The sequence below is a fragment of the Leptinotarsa decemlineata genome, unplaced genomic scaffold (genome assembly GCF_025532065.1).
Source record: "Leptinotarsa decemlineata unplaced genomic scaffold, Ldec_3_MD MMD2_tig00078422_RagTag_RagTag, whole genome shotgun sequence".
Classification (NCBI taxonomy): domain Eukaryota; kingdom Metazoa; phylum Arthropoda; class Insecta; order Coleoptera; family Chrysomelidae; genus Leptinotarsa; species Leptinotarsa decemlineata.
Window position 1 is genome coordinate 1,338,019 of NW_027412747.1, and position 17,860 is coordinate 1,355,878.

Genomic DNA, 17,860 nt, shown 5'->3' on the forward strand with positions numbered 1-17,860 from the left:
ATTATTAATTGTAATATTTGAACAATTGGTCTAGGTAATCGCAGGGATAGATGTAACATTAAAACAAATATTTTGATGCCTTGTCGAAACATTTGAATTATATGTACATTGATTCGTTTGTTTATTTTTGGTTGAATTTTGTTTGTAGTTAAACTATCTTATAATATTATAGCTAAATGGAGGAAGCAATTGACAGTAGTAATTATTAACCCATTAATAATTAGTATTATTAAGGTCGGGCAAACAGACGTATAATGGGTACATTATTCAATAGTCGCGAATAAACACATTTAATAAACAATGTCTCGTGATAAGAGCTGATACTTCAAGGATGGTCAGGGTCCATTTGCCTTTTCTGGACTCATTTCTGGTTAATTCATCGTTTCCAGAACACAAATAAAATCATTTTCATATTGTTGGTGGCCACGGAAACTAAATTTCACTTTTGTTAGAACTTCAAGGAATTTAATAAAAATAACTATTTCTTACTAATCTCACTGAAGACACTTTAAGACTAAAGTATCTTCATAAAAGAGTGAAAACACAATTATATTCAAAACTTACAGCTATTTCGGATATAAAAAAGGCTAGGTACAATTTTTCTGAATATTATTTTCATCTGTAGTGCAAAATCTATATTTATCTCAAATGTATTGATTTCAATTTTGCAAAATTTTGATAGTTTGTTAGCTTTAAAAGTATATGAAACGATTCAACAAATATGAAGGTGGCTATCTATTTTTTATGAGTACCAAAAAAGGTTATTCAAATTGCGAAGGTAGATATATATGTGGAACTAAAATATTGTGGAAGAAAATGACAGCAAATGAAAATAAGGCCTTCCAATGCATTAAGTAACGGAAATAAATCTATAAACTTCTTAAAAGTTTATATCGAACGTATCTGTGGGCAGTGGAAAGTAGGAAAAGAAGAAAATGTATCATAAAAATTTCATCTTGTATACCTATCATAAGGAAATATTCGAGCTGGTTGGTACTGAAAAAAAAAATTGTATCAAGACTTTTTCAGACCGTCTGGTGTAGTTGAAATAGGAAGGAAATAATATCAGATTGACATCAGTGATTTCTGGTGTTAGATACTATTTGATGTAGGTACAATATCTATAAATTTCTCAAATCAAATAAAAAAAAATCATAGAACATTTCCTTCTTGTACACTCATCGCAGGTCGCAGGGAAAATTTAAACTGGTTATTTCTGGTGACCGATTCAACAAGATGAACAGTAAGTCTGATTTTTCAGAGTCATTTGAGGAGCTACCCTCTCGAATGACAACTCTTTTCATTTTTTTATTGGAAAAAGAATCTTAATTTAACGTGGTTTGTTCCATAATTGGTTCCAGTTATGGAAAGATAATTAGAGAAAATCAACATATCCATTAAAACACTTTTCCCCCACCAGAACTAAAATGCTGTCTCCCGACACGCGTTTCGCTAACCAAGTTAGCATCATCAGGAGATGACTGAAACTACTTCTTGAAAGTTTTGTTGATATTTTTTTATGCATCTGGACGAATCATTCTTTGGCTTGTTGAGAGACACTGGACTCATCTGGTATATGAAACCCAATATGCGAAACACATTCTTTGTAGCGAGTTATTACAGTGCACTTAATTTGACAAACATATTTTTTATCGCAATCCTCAGAACTTATTTCGTAAATCTAAGAATTCCTTTTCCGACGTCTTGCCTCAAGGGTTGCCCCATACATATAACCGTTTTCAAATTCACTTTCATAGTCAATTTTTCAAACATTTGAGCGAATCCATTGGTGTATTTTGGTTTGTATAGAAGAACCTTACATTCTGAAACTTCCTCTTTTTGGAAAGAAAAGAATTCACGAAGGCTCTCTCTGAATTTTCTCATCCTAATCACCTTATCCAAAATGACTGAAGAATACCCGTTACTCTCGCGCTACTTTCGATTCCATATTTTTATTAGCTCAAGAGGAACGTGACCAGCCTAATGGTCCCACTATTTTCTGTTGTTTTCAGTGATGGGAGCTGTCAGGGATATATTGGAAAGTGCCAGTATTCTTCCTAAATACATCAAATTCTGAAGTCTTATCGGTATTTCTTATAACTTGAATATCCAAGAATAGTAACTCTTCGGGTTTATTTATTTCATGCGTGAACTTTTGACAGATCCACAAATATTGAGTTCACGTATTAAATCGAAAATAAGAAAAGTTGCCATTCTTGTATGGTCTGGTTATAAGAAACATCGAAAAGGATTTATAATTTAGGTAATGCTTATAGAAAGAAAACTCACACTTTAAGGTATACCCGTGACAGCTCCCACCATTGCTCGCAACAAGAAGTGGCGGGACTTCATTTTCTTCTCCATAGAAAAGAAATTATGAAGGAGTAACTGGTATCCTTCAAACATAGTGGATGAATTAATTAGGAAGGAAACATTTAGAGTGCCTTCGTAAATCTTTGACTTTTTAGAAAGATGAAGACTCAAAAGTTCTTCCATACAAACCAAACGGGTTGGTTGAAGTTTTTGAAAAATTCAATATGGAGGCTTTCAAACTGATCGTACACTTCAACAAGTATTCAGCACCCCGAAAGACAAAACGACGGAAAAAAATGTCTAAGTAAGTCTAACCAATCGAACTATAATAGCTTGCTAAAAGGAACATGTTTCAAATATTTGCGAAAAATGCATAAAATTGTAGAGACCAGTACATGGCAACAAGTTTTCAGATGTCGCCGAAAGTAAATACGTGGAATGAGATCTATAAACAGTGATGATGGTCCAATTCCTAAAAGCCCATTGTTCGTACGTAATTCCAGGTAGAAAAAAGGTATCAGTTATGTAGTAAATAACATTAGGACAATAACAAAATACTAGGAATAGATTTAATAACCCCCATTATGCAAGATAGTGATTCATTTAAATGCATATAAAAAAATTAACATAGCTTGAAGTAGTTTTAGTCATCTCCTGATGAGGCTAACTTGGTTAGCGAAAAACGCGTCGAGAGACAGCATTTTTGTTCTGGTAAGGGGAAAGTGTTTTCAATAGATCAGCTTGACTGAATGCTTTACCTGTTGCATATCTTGGAACACTAATAGACGATGAATCTTTCAGAATAGCAGTAGGACTTAGGATGGGTTCATCTATTTGTGTTCCTCATACTTGTGTTTGCGGTAGTATAGTTGATGAGAAAGGTACACATGGTTTGAGTTGTAGGAGAAGTGCACGGCTTATATCTCGACATCACCAAGTGAACGACATATTGAAAAGAGGTATGTTGTCAGCTGATGTTCCTGCAATTCTGGAACCCTTAGGTACCAGTCGAGATGATGGTAAACCACCAGATGGTATGTCTCTCATACCATAGAAATACGATAAACCTGTGGTATGGGACTTCACTTGCGTTGACACGGTCGCAGCTTCCCATCTAGCCGGAAGTTCGAAGTCTGCTGGAACTGCAGCATTATCTGGCGAGAAATTGAATAGAAAAAAATACCAAAATCTTGGTAACAACTATCTGTTCCATCCAGTAGCGGTTGAAACTTTTGGTGTTTATGGCCCGGAGTCTCTGTTATTCGTTCATTAACTCGGAAGGAGAATTGGCCAAGCAACGAAAGATCACCGTTCTACCTCTTTTTTGATTGAGAGAATTAGTATTGCTATTCAACGTGGCAATGCTGCTTCGGTCCTTGGAACTATTCCTCCCTCACATAATTTTGAGGAGATCATGCATTGCCCTAATTTCAGTACAGAACTGAAATATCTTCGAAACAAGCCGAGATATGTGGATATTCATCAGTCCCCTACAAGGTTAATTCACAAGTGATTGATCCACCTTCTTCTTTTTAAGTGCGGTCAATGGACTTAGGTCATTCTTGCTCCCCAAATATGAGTTGCAGTTCTCGTAGTTCTGGTTCCCTTTCAGTGGAAGAGCTTCATGAAGCAAGAGCCGAATCGATCCCTCTACGAAACCCTTCTTCACTTGGAAGGATCAATCGCAGCTTGAGAAATGGTTCTTATGGAGATTATGTGAAACATGTTCCTTCTTATGAATCAGTGGAGAGATGTCCTGAAAATTTAGAGAAGAAAATTGGATTGGATAATTTAGGAAATACTTGCTACATGAATAGCATTTCACAAGTGTTGTTCATGACGAAGAATTTCAAGAACAATGATGAACGAGAACGGGAATGTTCCCAACTTGTTCATCAAACTCAAACACCTGTTCATGCAGCTGCAGTTTCGTAATAATGTATCATGTTTCCCTCCAACCGATTTCCTGGAGTCTCTCTGAAGTCCACTAGATACTCGTTAGGACAACAAGAGGATTGTTCCGATTTCTTGGGGTTCTTGTTGAATACTCTTCGTGAGCAAAAAAATAGCAAAATCAATACTCCTGACCGCTCTGGATTGTATGATTCCCGTACAGTCCATCTCGTCTTGTGTTTGTAAATCTTTTGTTGGAAAAATCCTCAGTTGTTTACTTTGCAGTAAATGTTCAAGAGGTAGTGAAAACTTATGTGAATTTTTGGAACTTCATCTAGCGTTTCCTAATATGACTAATACCAGTCCGTGCAAAGTTGATTGATAAATCATCTGAAAATGGAATGTTTAACAGGTGATGATCGACTGTATTGCCAAACATGCGTCAAACTGACTGTTATAAAGATACAAGTATAGATGAGGCACCAGTCAATCTAATAATAACACTGATGATCTTCAAATAAGACTGAACCTCTAACGGAAGCAAGAAACTCTTTCGAAAGTTCGAAATAGATGAACATTTCAATCTAGCAGACCACTATTATAATATTCATGCAGTCATTGTTCACTGTGGTTCTGGCGATGAATTTGGTCATTATTACGCCTTGGTCAAAGACGAAACGAACTGTTTTAAGTTTGACGATAGTCATGTCACGAAGTGTTCTGGCGAAGCATTGAATCTATTGGAGCCTGTGGAGACACACTACTTTTTGTTTTATGAAAGAGAGGACATTGGCAGACGATGTGGTGCTGCAGGTTTTTCCGGCTTTTCCTGCAGCTGAAAAAGCAAATCAATTGGAATCAATGAAGTCGCCAGGAGCGCCAAAGAATTTTTATGGTTGTTTTTGTTTTTATCGTTGTTTTATAATTTCACAAATAAAAACTTCTCAAGGTTAAAATTTATCGCCAAAGGTTCCAAAAAAAAAAAAACAATAATTATCAGTACTTTTGTTTTGGTATACTTTGAGGATATGAAAAATCTCACAAATTTTACACTCATCACGTTTTTATATTTTTCAATCAACATATCTTCCACTCAAGTCTCCTCTACTGACATATAACTATTTTATAAATTTCAGGCATTTGTTTCTTCATCAAAATTAACCGGAATATAAAATGTAAATAACATATTTTTAAAAACTAACTTTTATTTAAGCGTACTTAGCTGAAATAAAATAAGTTTTGCTCAGAATAATTCCAGTATATAAATTATACGTATCTGCAGCTTGTCAAATGTAGGAAGAGCTTTCTGAATTCCGTTATGGTCCCGCCCACTAGATGTGTGTTCGTTAGAAGACTATGAGAGCTAGAGAGAGAATTCTCAAGTATCTTCTTAGATTTGACAAGCTGTACTTATTGAACATTGTTGATTATAATTTAATAATGCACTCGTATTTTCTCATCGTATGAGTAGGTACTAAAATAGGAAAAGTATAGAAGAGGTAAGATATCCGGTCAGCGTGAGTGTTGCGATTACTCATTTACTCAACCTCCATGTGAACGATGATTCAAACCCGACAAACGGACGATCAGTTTATACTGTGTATCGTCCGATCAGTGCTAGGGATTGCCTGTAAAAATGTGAGACATCATTAATCCTTAGATTAGGGTTGCCATTCGTGAGGGTACGAAAACTGGGTTGCCGAAAAAATATATTATGAAAAGGGGTTAAATTAGATCAAAATTTAGTTTGAGCATTTATCCTAGACAGTCTAACATACAAATAAATCGAGTTGAACGAAAAAATATGTATGTATTTTGGTTTTCGAATTCGGGAAAGCTTTATATTTTCATAAGTTGAGTGAAGTTCATTCGAGGGCCATCAAAATCCTGTTAATTATACCTACTTTGATTGGCTATGCTTCGAAGAATGAAATTTACAATGATGATCTACAAAAAGGATACGTATATTTTGTCATGTTCATATCTCACTCTGAGATTTCTGTTAATGAGTTCTTCATCTAGAATAGTGAGTCTTGTCATATCAGGTACTCCATCTTCGGGCATCGTTCCTGAAACAAATATATTTTTGTCAATATAAAGATTCGAAACCTATTTTTAAAATCTCGATCATCTACTAGAATCTAGATAGATTTGTCTAGTAACTAGACGGACCTATTCTGACACACCAGAAGGAATACTCGTATGCTTCAGAAATTTTGTTACCACCCTAGAAGGATATTATCATAACATAAGCAATAAAAAATAGCATCAAAAGTATACATTGGTATACAAGCCCGGAGCTCTACCGCTACTCCACGGAGATCCTTACAAATTAGCCTTATCATGTAACTAACATTTGAAAAATATCACGACATTTTTGGTGGGGTTTCACTTTGCGAGTCTATGTTATTATTATTGTTTTTCATTAGAAACTATATACTTCATAAATATTTGTCAGTTCAATGTTCTAGTTAAAAGTATTTGACAAGTGAATCATTCCACCTCGCCCTCTACCTTTGCCCAGTGGCTCGCCACTCACTGGTAATACACTGACTTGGAAGAAAGTGTACCTAATTTGTTTATAGCTATGCATGTTTTCTGAAATTTAATGATCATCTGTAATTAAAAAATGCATTACCAATCAATTGTGTAGAGTTTTTTGTACCTCTCAACTTCAGAATTTCGATTTGAAATATCGAATGGACCTGGGGAAGAGGCGCCTTACAATAGTTTGGGTCCATCTAATTCATCATAACATCAAAGGAGAGAAATTGTAATTCATCATAACGCTACAAGACCATAATCGAAATATACAGAATACGTAATGCCGTCATAATCGCAATTCATCAGAACGTACTTTGTCATAACGTACAAATACATAAAGTACTTATAGAAACGTTAACCGATCATATTCGTATCACACCATATTCACATTGTATCATAAACTCAATGTATCATATCGCTAAAGCGTAGAAACCATATTGTACAGAATACGTTCTCCATCATATTCGTAATGTGTAGAATACGTAAAGTATCGTTTGAAGGTGATTGACAATGTTTCGTGATGAATTTCACTAGTTCGGACTTCCATTGTCTACTATATAAAATGATTTGAAATCCCTGAAACAAGTAAAAAAGGATAATTAAAAAAGAATAGTTGAAAATAACAATTATATTAAGCAACAATAAACCTGAAATGAAATGATAGTGAAAAAACCTACAAGTAAAAATATAATAATTGAATAAATAAAAATTAAAGGAATGAAAAAAGAAATTAATAAAAAAATAAAAAGTGTAGAGATTCCAAGTCACGTTAGTTCACGACGTTTCGATTGTTGGTATCTACAATCGTCTTCGGGTGATGACTGGACTGATTCCTCCGAGAGATGACTATTTTATAGGTCGTTGAAATACTTTCACTTTCTCTACTTTCCATTTTCCGCTTCACTGATTCCGTGAGAGATGACCGTTTTGGCGGGAGTTGGTCATTTTTCGTTTGATGATGGGTTTCCATATGTTTCGTATATCTACGCTGGCCTGGCTGAATACGTTGTTGGACAACATGTATGCGGCTTCCTTAAATTTTCTCCTGAACCAATGTTCCTCTCTGTGCAAGATCTCAGCTTGGGACCACTCGATGTTGTGTTGATGGGTCCAAACATGGTCTGCTATTCCTGATTTGCTGGTTTCTCCTCGCTGTGTGTGCTTCTTGTGCTCGGCAATGCGAACATTCAATGGCCTCTTAGTTTCACCAATATAGGATTTTCCGCACTCACAGGGTATCCGGTAAATGCAATTCTTGGAATCGCAGTCCGCGTTTGGGGGCCTGGTTTTCGTGAGGCTGCTACGGATAGTGTTACCGGATCTGAAACAGGTTCTAATGTTGTACTTGGAACAGAGGATTATCGGAGAGGATAAGAAGAATATCTTAATTTTTTTTTAAAAGGTTCCTAAAAACTATTTTATGGGCAAACTTAATTTTCTAGGGAATCTAGGGAATTTTGTGTGACATGTTTGATTTCACAGGGCTACTGTTCAATGTTCATTTTTGTGGATGGATAGAATCATTAGAATCTTAGTTTCTTATTTTTAATTAATCTGGAATAATATTTACAATCATTGAACGAACATCTAATTTTAGTAACAAGCCTAGCAGCTTATGCAACCAACAAAACAGAAATAAACTAAATTCTACCTGAACAATTATTACCAAATGTTATGTTACCATATGTTATGTAAAATTTTCCAATTTTTATACAGCAGAAGTAAAGCAGAATTATCAGTGAAAGGGAATCGACTAACGAATGCTGCTGAGGAGGCAGGCTGCAATTTTTTCGTTTGATAGAATTAGGAGTCTGTTTAAAAAAAAATCTGTTAAAAATTTGTTTTGCCGGTAATCAGCTGAAATGTAATATTATGTGATGAAATTGACCACACTCCATATGTGAACGTGAAGTGCAAAGTTCGCGGGTGAACATGGAGAAAAACTGAGAACATTTGCAAATGAGATGATCGGTGTTACACTATGGGCAACTAGTTATAGTATGAGTATGAAAAGAAACACGTTCAGAGGTGGATTTGGAAATCGGAATTGAAGATATATTACGAGGTTTACTGTTTGAGGGGCTGCCACTTGTTTCGTTACAAACTTTACCGACGATATAAATGTGGGAATTTAATCTAAACTGATTTCTGATTTAAATCTAGAAACCGTTTTGGAATTGAGACTTCTCAGTAGCATGTTGAAAAGAAAGAAGCACCACTGATCTGTCGGCACTAGTTTTTCAAAGGCCCTAGTCTTCCAAAGCTGCAATATTTTTCCGTGAAAGTGTCTATCAATATTCTCCGAAAAAAATTTTTTTTTAAGGCTTTCTTGTTTTACACCAAAGGTTCCAAACAGTGCATCATAAATACTGTTGAGTATATTTGTATGTGGACTGTATTTTCTGTGACATGAATTTGAATATTGTCTTTTTGCGTAATTTTGGTAAACAGAGAGAGCAAATATTTTAAATCGAATCGGGCTGTGCTTACCTTCAGAATTTCAGCAATTTGTTTCGAATCATGTAGGTTTTCACAGCAACACCTTTCTCATGCATCAATTGGGCAGCTTCTCTCGCACTCCCGACTGTTTTTGAAATACGGTGGGTACGCGATATAGTTACAAATGGAGGCGGTCTGAATATTACAAATAAATACAAAATGAAATACTTTCAGAAAGCAGCAGGGTAAAAAAAGTAATGATATTAAATTGAAATTAAATTCAAATGAGTAGTAAAGGCGTAACACAGTCAGCCGAAAAGCATTTAGCTATACGAGAGGTGTTCAAGTGACTTGACACATTTGATTCCATCAAGAAAAATACATATCAGAAATACGCGACGGACTGTGGCTGTTCATCGTTGAGGTTCAACTCACTATGCCACGATTTTCACTGGTCAAGATCTCTTTTACTTGGAGAACTGCGTTGGAGTGGCACAAACTTCCTGAGAACGTTTTTCCAAATGGATTTAATCTCCAGCGATTCAAATTTAACGTGAATTGCTACTTTCGCACAGGCAACGCTTTTAGAGCGCCTTGAGAATTTTCATGTAGTGCTTGTGTTTTATCCTTGAACACGGCTTATTTTTTTTAATCGACCCACTTACAATAAATTTTCTTTTGAGACCCCTATTATTACCTGACTTGTGGTGTATTTGTGTTATTCGACCGATTTTAACTCTGTTGGGAAACATGTTGTTCTTCAAAGATGTATGGAAAATAATCTGTAATGGGCAAGTAAGATTTCTGCATAAGCTTCAAAAAAGTAAATTGGAATAATATCAATGCCTAGGGCTAATTTAGTTTTAATGATTGAATAGCTATAAGTATTTCATTTTGCGTGATGTTACGGACGTTGAAAACAGTCTAAGTCAAGGGTCTTCAACGTACGGCCCGCGGGCCGCATCCTTGGCGGCCCGGCATTACTTTACTAAAAATGAGGTTCATATGTATAGAAATTGTTTTTATGTATTTATTTCTATTATATAATTCAAAAATACATGTTATTTTATTTATTTCATGCATCAGATAGGTTAAATAAAACGCGCGTAGTCCAAAACTGATTTCCGCGCTCGGCTTGGCAGGTAGGGGCTCACGGTGCGGTGTGCGGGTGGAGGAAGTCGCCGAAACGCAGTGGCGCGCGCGGCCGGCAAGCAATGTCAGTCAGGTTTGCATCTCACAGAACTTCGGACGCGTTATCAAAAACTCGCTGATTCCTTGACTGAATGGACTGGACTATTCCTCCGAGAGATGACTATTTATATGTCATTCGAGTGTCTTCACCTATCCCCTCTTCCCTCTCTCACTTCAACAGTTTACGAAACACCATCCAACCCAGGGGAACACTGCCAAACGAGCGTACAGATAGGCAACATATGAAACCCATAATCAAGCGGAAAACGATCAACTTCCGTCAAACGGTCATCTCCCACTAAACCGGTGAAGTGGAGATGGGGACGAGGGGATAGGTGAAAACACTCGAATGAGCTATAAATAGTCATCTCTCGGAGGAATAGTACAGTCATCACCTGACGACGAATGTGTGAAGATTCAATTTTTATTTCATTTTCAGTTGTTCAATTTTCTGCTCTATTTTTATTTTGTTGTGATTTCATTTCACGATTTTTTGCTTAATATAATTGTTATTTTCAAAGTTCCAATTTTATTTGCTCTTTCAGGGATTTCAAATCATATATCATATTAAATGGTCCAAACTAATGAAATTCACCAATAGTGATGACCATCACTTCATCAGTCAACATTCGGAACCAATACAATTTCTTGCTGAAACAATTTTTTACGATACATTATTTGAAATTTTTACAGTAAAACATAGTTTTTGATCTTCAGGTTCACTCGATTTATCAAAAAAAAAATAAGAATTTTTTTTCTTAAAAGTCAATATGAATATTCACAAAGAAATACCATGTATAAAATGTAGCGTCATGTAACTCCAATGATGAATGTTTTGACTACAAGAAAGCATAAAAAATACTAAATCATAAACAATCCAATCAAAACATTCTTTGTTTTCAATAAAAAAGGATAAACACATTTTCATATCATTTTGATTAAAGGTATTAATCAAATGTTACAGTAGTGGATGTATCAACATGTTGAAGAGTTTTATACAGCCATACAAATGAAAAAAAAATTAAGATGATGATTAATTAATCAATTAATTGATGGATGTAGCCGTTACTACGTGGTAGGAAATCATAATGAAGAAAAGAGAAATGAAACTTTCTATGTTTTTCACCACTTTTATTTGTAACTAACCCTTTCTATGATTTTTACCACTTTTATTTGTAACTAACGTTACTGCAGTTTCGTCCTATAAAGACATTTTCAAACTGATATATTGTATAAGTAACTGCAGTAACGTTAGTTACAAATAAAAGTGGTACAAAAGATAGAAAGTTTCATTTCTCTTTTCTTCATTAATCAATCAATTGATTATAAAAAATTAAATTTTTTGAGCATTTTTTTTAAATTATTATTTTATAAATACAAGTATTCTACTTGAAAGCATACACTTATTTATTTGCCTGCTATTTCCTGAGCTTTTCAATTAATTAAGTTCAATGATGAAAAAAAAAAATTAAAAAATTTTTTTTTGTCAGATTAGGCGAACCCCTCTAGATAATCGTCAGATTATGAGACAGCATGTCTAAAACATAAAGATGAACCATATATATCTTAATCTGACGCGCTTGAGTATTTCAAAATGACGATAATGGCCGCGAGTTTGCGTCAGATCGAAATCGTCAGATTATTGAATGAGAGTTTTTTTTTGGTGCACTTAACATCTGACGCGCTCGATTAATTTTTTTTTTTTTTCATTTTTAACTCTTACGTACAACCACCCACATCATGCAAACGATCAGATTAACATACCAACATTATTAAAAATACGTAGGACATTGATGGTATCAATATCTGACGCGCTCGAGTATGTCCATGCAACATTTTTTTTACATATTTAATAATCTATAGCAGCTTTCCCCACCGATGGAAAGGTATATATTATATAACATTTTTTTCTTCTCATCATCTAAGCTTTGCAACCTAATAGGTCTCTATGACGCTCGAGTAAATCCCCATTTTGCATCGTGGGCTCCCCTGCTATAACAAACAGCACCATTTGTTCAAAGAAAAACGTTATTGATATCTAACTTCATTAATTGGGTGAAGATTTTCCGTGACAAAAAAATGTTTGTTCCTTCGATTGAACATGCCAGAATTTGTGAATGTCGTTTCATCTCCCCAAATAATATTGTGCGCAAAATTGTTATTCCGCACCTTCAGTTGAAACCAATTACAGAATTGCATCCTTCTTTCAGAACAGTTAAAAATATATGATCAATATCAGATATTACGTTACATGTGGCACATTTATATGAATCAACGATTCCTATTTTGAAAAAAATTAATGAATAGTATGAATGTCCGAATTTCAATCTGGTTATTGTGACAATTGTTTTCCGTCCGTACTTCATTTTTGTGCCATATTTCCACTGGGATTTTTGGTACTAAACGGGTATACTGTGTAGCAGAATTTTTAAAATACTCTTTCTATACTGTTGCCCAATTTTGCTTGAACCTACTCTTTGCTAAGATTAGACATTCTTCAGCGCCACTTTCATTTTTAATGCGTTGTCCTGTTCTGATGCCTGACTTTGAAAGTTCAACAACTTTCTCGTTGCCTATTAAGCCTGCGTGAGCTTTGATCCACATTAATTTGATATCAAAATTAGCTTCATGGAGCCTGCTGATAAGAAGTTCCAATTCCAGAATATGCGGGCTAAGCTGATATGTAAGTATGTTGATAGGCTGTGGTATTTTTGATAGTACAGTCAGTCAGATATTATTATTGTTTTTTCAATAAATTGTTGTTCTATATATTCAAGTGCTTTGGTTATAACAATTACTTCTGCTGCAAATATGGAAGTGAGTCGGTTCAGTTTGATTATCCCACTCACATTCGCAATAAGAATATAATATGCACAACTAGTTCCTTCATATTGTTTGGAAGCGTCTGTATATATGCATGTGTACTCTGAAAATTTATTTATATAACTATTCAGGATGCACTTATTTAAAATTGGTTCATCACTATATACAGGGGTTGTGATAGTGAATGAATTTAGGGCATATTGAAAGTTTCTATGCCATTTATGCTACCTTTATTCGGGTTTTCCATTATATTATGTTTGTTTCTATATGCAGTATATAAAGACGGGGACGGTTTTTTCTCCCAATATTTGTTGGTTAGATCACACATGTTCAATTGGGCTACTTTTTGTATGACACCAGGTGTTTTGATTTCCGATTTAATGATGAATTTTTCTGTCAAAAATTGTCTCCTTAATACAAGTGATGGTTCTGACGCTTCTACACGTAACGGTTCGACGGGTGTTGAACACATGGTACCTAGACAGAGTCTTAAGGCAGAGTTTCGAACAATGTCCAATTTTTTCAAAGTTGATAAGGTAGCTGATCCGTATAGGATATTGCCATAATCAATGATGAAACGAATGTATGCTCTGTAAAATAGCAGGCAAGTCTGCAAGTCAAGCAAAACTTTAGTTGATTCCAAAAGTTGATTCCTTTTCGGCATTTTGTTGCGATGTGTTCAATGAAAGTTTTCCATGTGAGTTTTTTGTCTAAAATAATTCCAAGGTACCTAACCGGAGTTCATTTTGCCACAAATTTTCGAATCAATCGAGTTACTACGTTTTATATTGATATTTTAGATTTAATTATGAATTTTAGAATTATGTTGTATATTTTTTCATTGAGTGTAGCTAAAGCACTGTTATATTGGCTGAAAACGAAACATTCGAGGAAAGCAAATTATTTAAGAAATTGGTCCGGTACAGTTGAACTGTGACATTATTCATGTTTATTAAATTGTGCCTGGTAAAAAATGTAATATAGGTTGGGATGAGGGTGAATCCCAATAAGTTAAACTTCGTAATTATTGATGCAATGGAAGATTCCAAAGACAATATGCAAGTTTGAAATTTTTTTTCGGTGTTATATACAACAAAATCGTCTGCGTACTGAATGAGTTTATAGAAAGTATTTTCCTCGTGTATATTATGTAAAAAATATCAAACAGTTATTATGATAGGACGCATCACATCATACCTTTGTTGTGCTTTGAACTAACTCTTATCTAGTTTTATGTACAGTTTAAACAGATACAGAAAAGTATTTAACAAGAAGATCTTGTGACACGATAATGAAAGAAGTGGCAAATACTATGACATTTCTTGTTATATTCTCTTTTATTCAGTACTTGAAAAAAATTCATTCAATAAACTTAGAGTTGTCTACATGTACGAAAAACAAGTCTATCAATAATATCAATGTTCTGATTTAAATTCAAGTGAATCCAGAAGAAAGATCGTGTGGCCAGTGAATGCAATTTATCAAAAACTGCTATTAATAAAGTAGTCAAGAGACGCGGATACAATAATATCAAGTTTGAATAATAAGCCGTGCAAAACTAATATCGTAATGATCTTTAAAAAAATTCGATTCTGTAATTTGTTTCAACAGAACCTATTACATATCCGATATTAGTGATTCCTCGGGAGAAGATTCAGAATGCATCGGGAACGTATTCGGGGAGACAAAATGAGCAAATGTATAAGAAGTTTGAGTTCCAGAACCGCAAGGTGCGGTTTTACAAAATGGTGAACATTTCAAACACTTACTTGATTAATTTACATTTATTTTCGATAATCATTTAACTTTTAATGTTAATGTTAATTGAAAAAAATCATGATTTTTAGAAGAAAAAAAATGGTTTCTTAAAAAAACTTCTTTATTGCTAAAAAATGCGTTTGTTAATTAACAATCGTTTTTTGCAACTAAATATTAAAATTAAGGAACCGTTTTTTTTAATCATAAATTTTATTGTTCTTCAAGATTTTGAAAAAACTTTTTTTTTATTCTTTTTTCAATTGTTTATTTAACCCTCCAAACCGTAAGCAGATGTTTCTTCCACGTAACAAAAGAATATGGCATACAGGTATAAACCGGAATTTTAAAGTAATTTAAAAATTTGTGAGCATCGGAAATTTGAAGGAGGTTAGTAAACTCATTAAAATTAAATTAACAGAATGACTGATTGCTTCATTTAATGTTCTTAAACTCTATACAAATATGATAATAAGTGAATTTTAATGATCCTACAACTACTAAAAGTGCAAGTAATAAAATCCTTATGATTTATTGTTACATGACACGAAGTTTATGTTGAAAAGACTTAAAAAAATTTCTTTTTTTTAATAAATAACGACCAATAATTAAATAAATAATAGGACTACAACTTCAGTGAAAGGCTTAAATTGTTAACAAATTCATAATGAACAAAAAATACTTGAAGCATATTTATCATAACTGCAATAGTTTGAAAGTTATTATAATTATAAAAGCGAAGGAGCGAATGAAAAAGACAAGTATTAAGGTATCACAATATTAAAAGTTTTATAAAAAAAAAGAATGAATTAAAAAAAAATACATAGTTACTTTTATTATAGAACAGAGTATTGAAAAAAAAATTTAAAAAAAATTGTTCAAAACATTTTTTTAAATAAACAATTAAAAAAAAGAATAAAAAAATAGGTTTTTTGAAAACCTTAAAGAACAATAGAATTTATGATTAAAAAAAACGGTTCCTTAATTTTAATATTTAGTTGCAAAAAACGATTGTTAATTAACAAACGCATTCTTTAGCAACAAAGAAGTTTTTTTAAGAAACCATTTTTTTTCTTAAAATCGTGATTTTTTTCAATTAACATAATGCAAAAAAAAAATTTCGAATTACTATAAACAAAGTATTTGTTCATAATAAATTTATTAACAATAGCTGTAAAAAATTAAAAAAAAATATTAATTAGTTTTTAGCCATGAGACATTGAAACAATAAAAAATTAGAAAAAAAAAATGTGTAATGTATTTTTTATAAAATTATAATTTTCAATTGTTAATAAAAAAATAGAAAATAACAATTTTTTTATTTTGGCAACGGTAATCTATTTTTTTGCCTATTAAGGATAACTTCACCAAAGGAAAAAAATGCCAGGGTTTCAGTTTAATAATTATAGGGATTTTTATATTGACTTTCAATTCAGAAAAAGTTATTAATCAACAAATTTATAATCAACATTAAAATTGGGATAAAAATTTTTTGACTGCGGATTATTGTTTATTGATGTATCTCAACGTTACATGAATTTTTTCATTCCTTAATATTTACATTTAATATGGCGGAAGCCAGACTACCCGCTTTTGGCTCTATTTTCAGGGCCCTGTAAAAATTATAAATAATCGAGATACAGTTTCGGGAGTTGGGACTTTTTTTACGCAAATTCATTGATCTTTTCAAATCTTTTTTCAAATTTCCAAAATTTTAAAACATTTCCGAGATATTAAGAAAAAACTAAAGACCCATTTTTTTTCACTTAATTGTTTATAACTTTTGTAATTTTTATCGGCGCGTTTTCGGACCTTTCCTTAAACTTTCTAGGCAAAAATACGAATCGAATGACACCTGGGTCGTAATTTTTGGATAGGGCTGATGTACAGTGTTACAAAAAAAAATACATGTGAACTAGACTATTTATCCAATCTCTCCGGACATAATTCAATAGCGTAAATTTCCGCTTGAAATACAGTCGCATAAGTTCCTAGGCAGGTCTGGGTCTGCGACTGAAAACACCTGCACCAGAACCGGAAGGTGTTTTTGATCCATCTATGAACCAACAACTATCTGCTCTTAATTTCCTTCTTCCGCAGGATCCAGTCCACCAAATTAGGAACACATAACTATTGATGAGTTTTGAAATAACGTAGGAAAAAATCAAAATATAGAGTGCACTTTTCTTTTACCTCAATGACCGGCCCTGATATTCTCGATTTGTTTGAACCACCTGACAGTGCTTCTATGAATGAAACTTTTTCTCCCTTTGACCGACCTTCTAACTCTTATGGTTTAAAAATAACCAATACAATCTCATTAAAAAATTGGCCACTCTGTATAGTTCAGCATAGTTTGTATAACTAACTTGCGACATTACGTACAACCTTTTACAAGTATCATCATCAAAATTGAACTTTTATCTCAGATGTTTTCTTCGCAAGATATCGTTGTTTCATCTAATGATCAAATAAGCATTTGGCTAAAAAACCGCCAGTGGCAAAAAATACATTGATTACCCCCATTTTGCGCTCATTATCAAGAGAATACCCCCATAGAAGCATTATAAATTGCCTTTATATTAAAATCGGATTCATACTTATTTGTTAAGTTTGTTTTAGTTCAATTCCCATAAAAATTTGTTTGTTTCGCAAATAAAGATTGATTATTGGAATAATCCATTTGTTTGGGTTTGTATATCAATAGTTTATTCTAATTTCTACTGAGGTTTTTATTCGTTTCGACCTGTTTCGGTTTATTTATTTGTTCAGTCATTGTTCTGGCAAGTATTGAATGGCCAAGGCTCAATATTACTTTCACAAATACCACATCTATTATTGCACTGACGACCTCGTCAAATCCGCCGATATCCAGCCTGGTTACGGATGTAGAGGGATCGCC

General features: G+C 33.5%; 1 protein-coding gene across 1 annotated transcript in view; it reads right to left on the bottom strand.

Moving 5' to 3' along the window:
- Myo81F (unconventional myosin 81F) overlaps nucleotides 1-17,860 on the bottom strand; it is a 359,268-nt gene that overhangs the window by 320,014 nt on the left and 21,394 nt on the right. Inside the window, exon 2 of the mRNA XM_074185988.1 lies at nucleotides 6,169-6,275. Coding sequence (XP_074042089.1) covers nucleotides 6,169-6,275 — 107 coding nt within the window. The remainder of the gene's footprint in view (nucleotides 1-6,168; nucleotides 6,276-17,860) is intronic.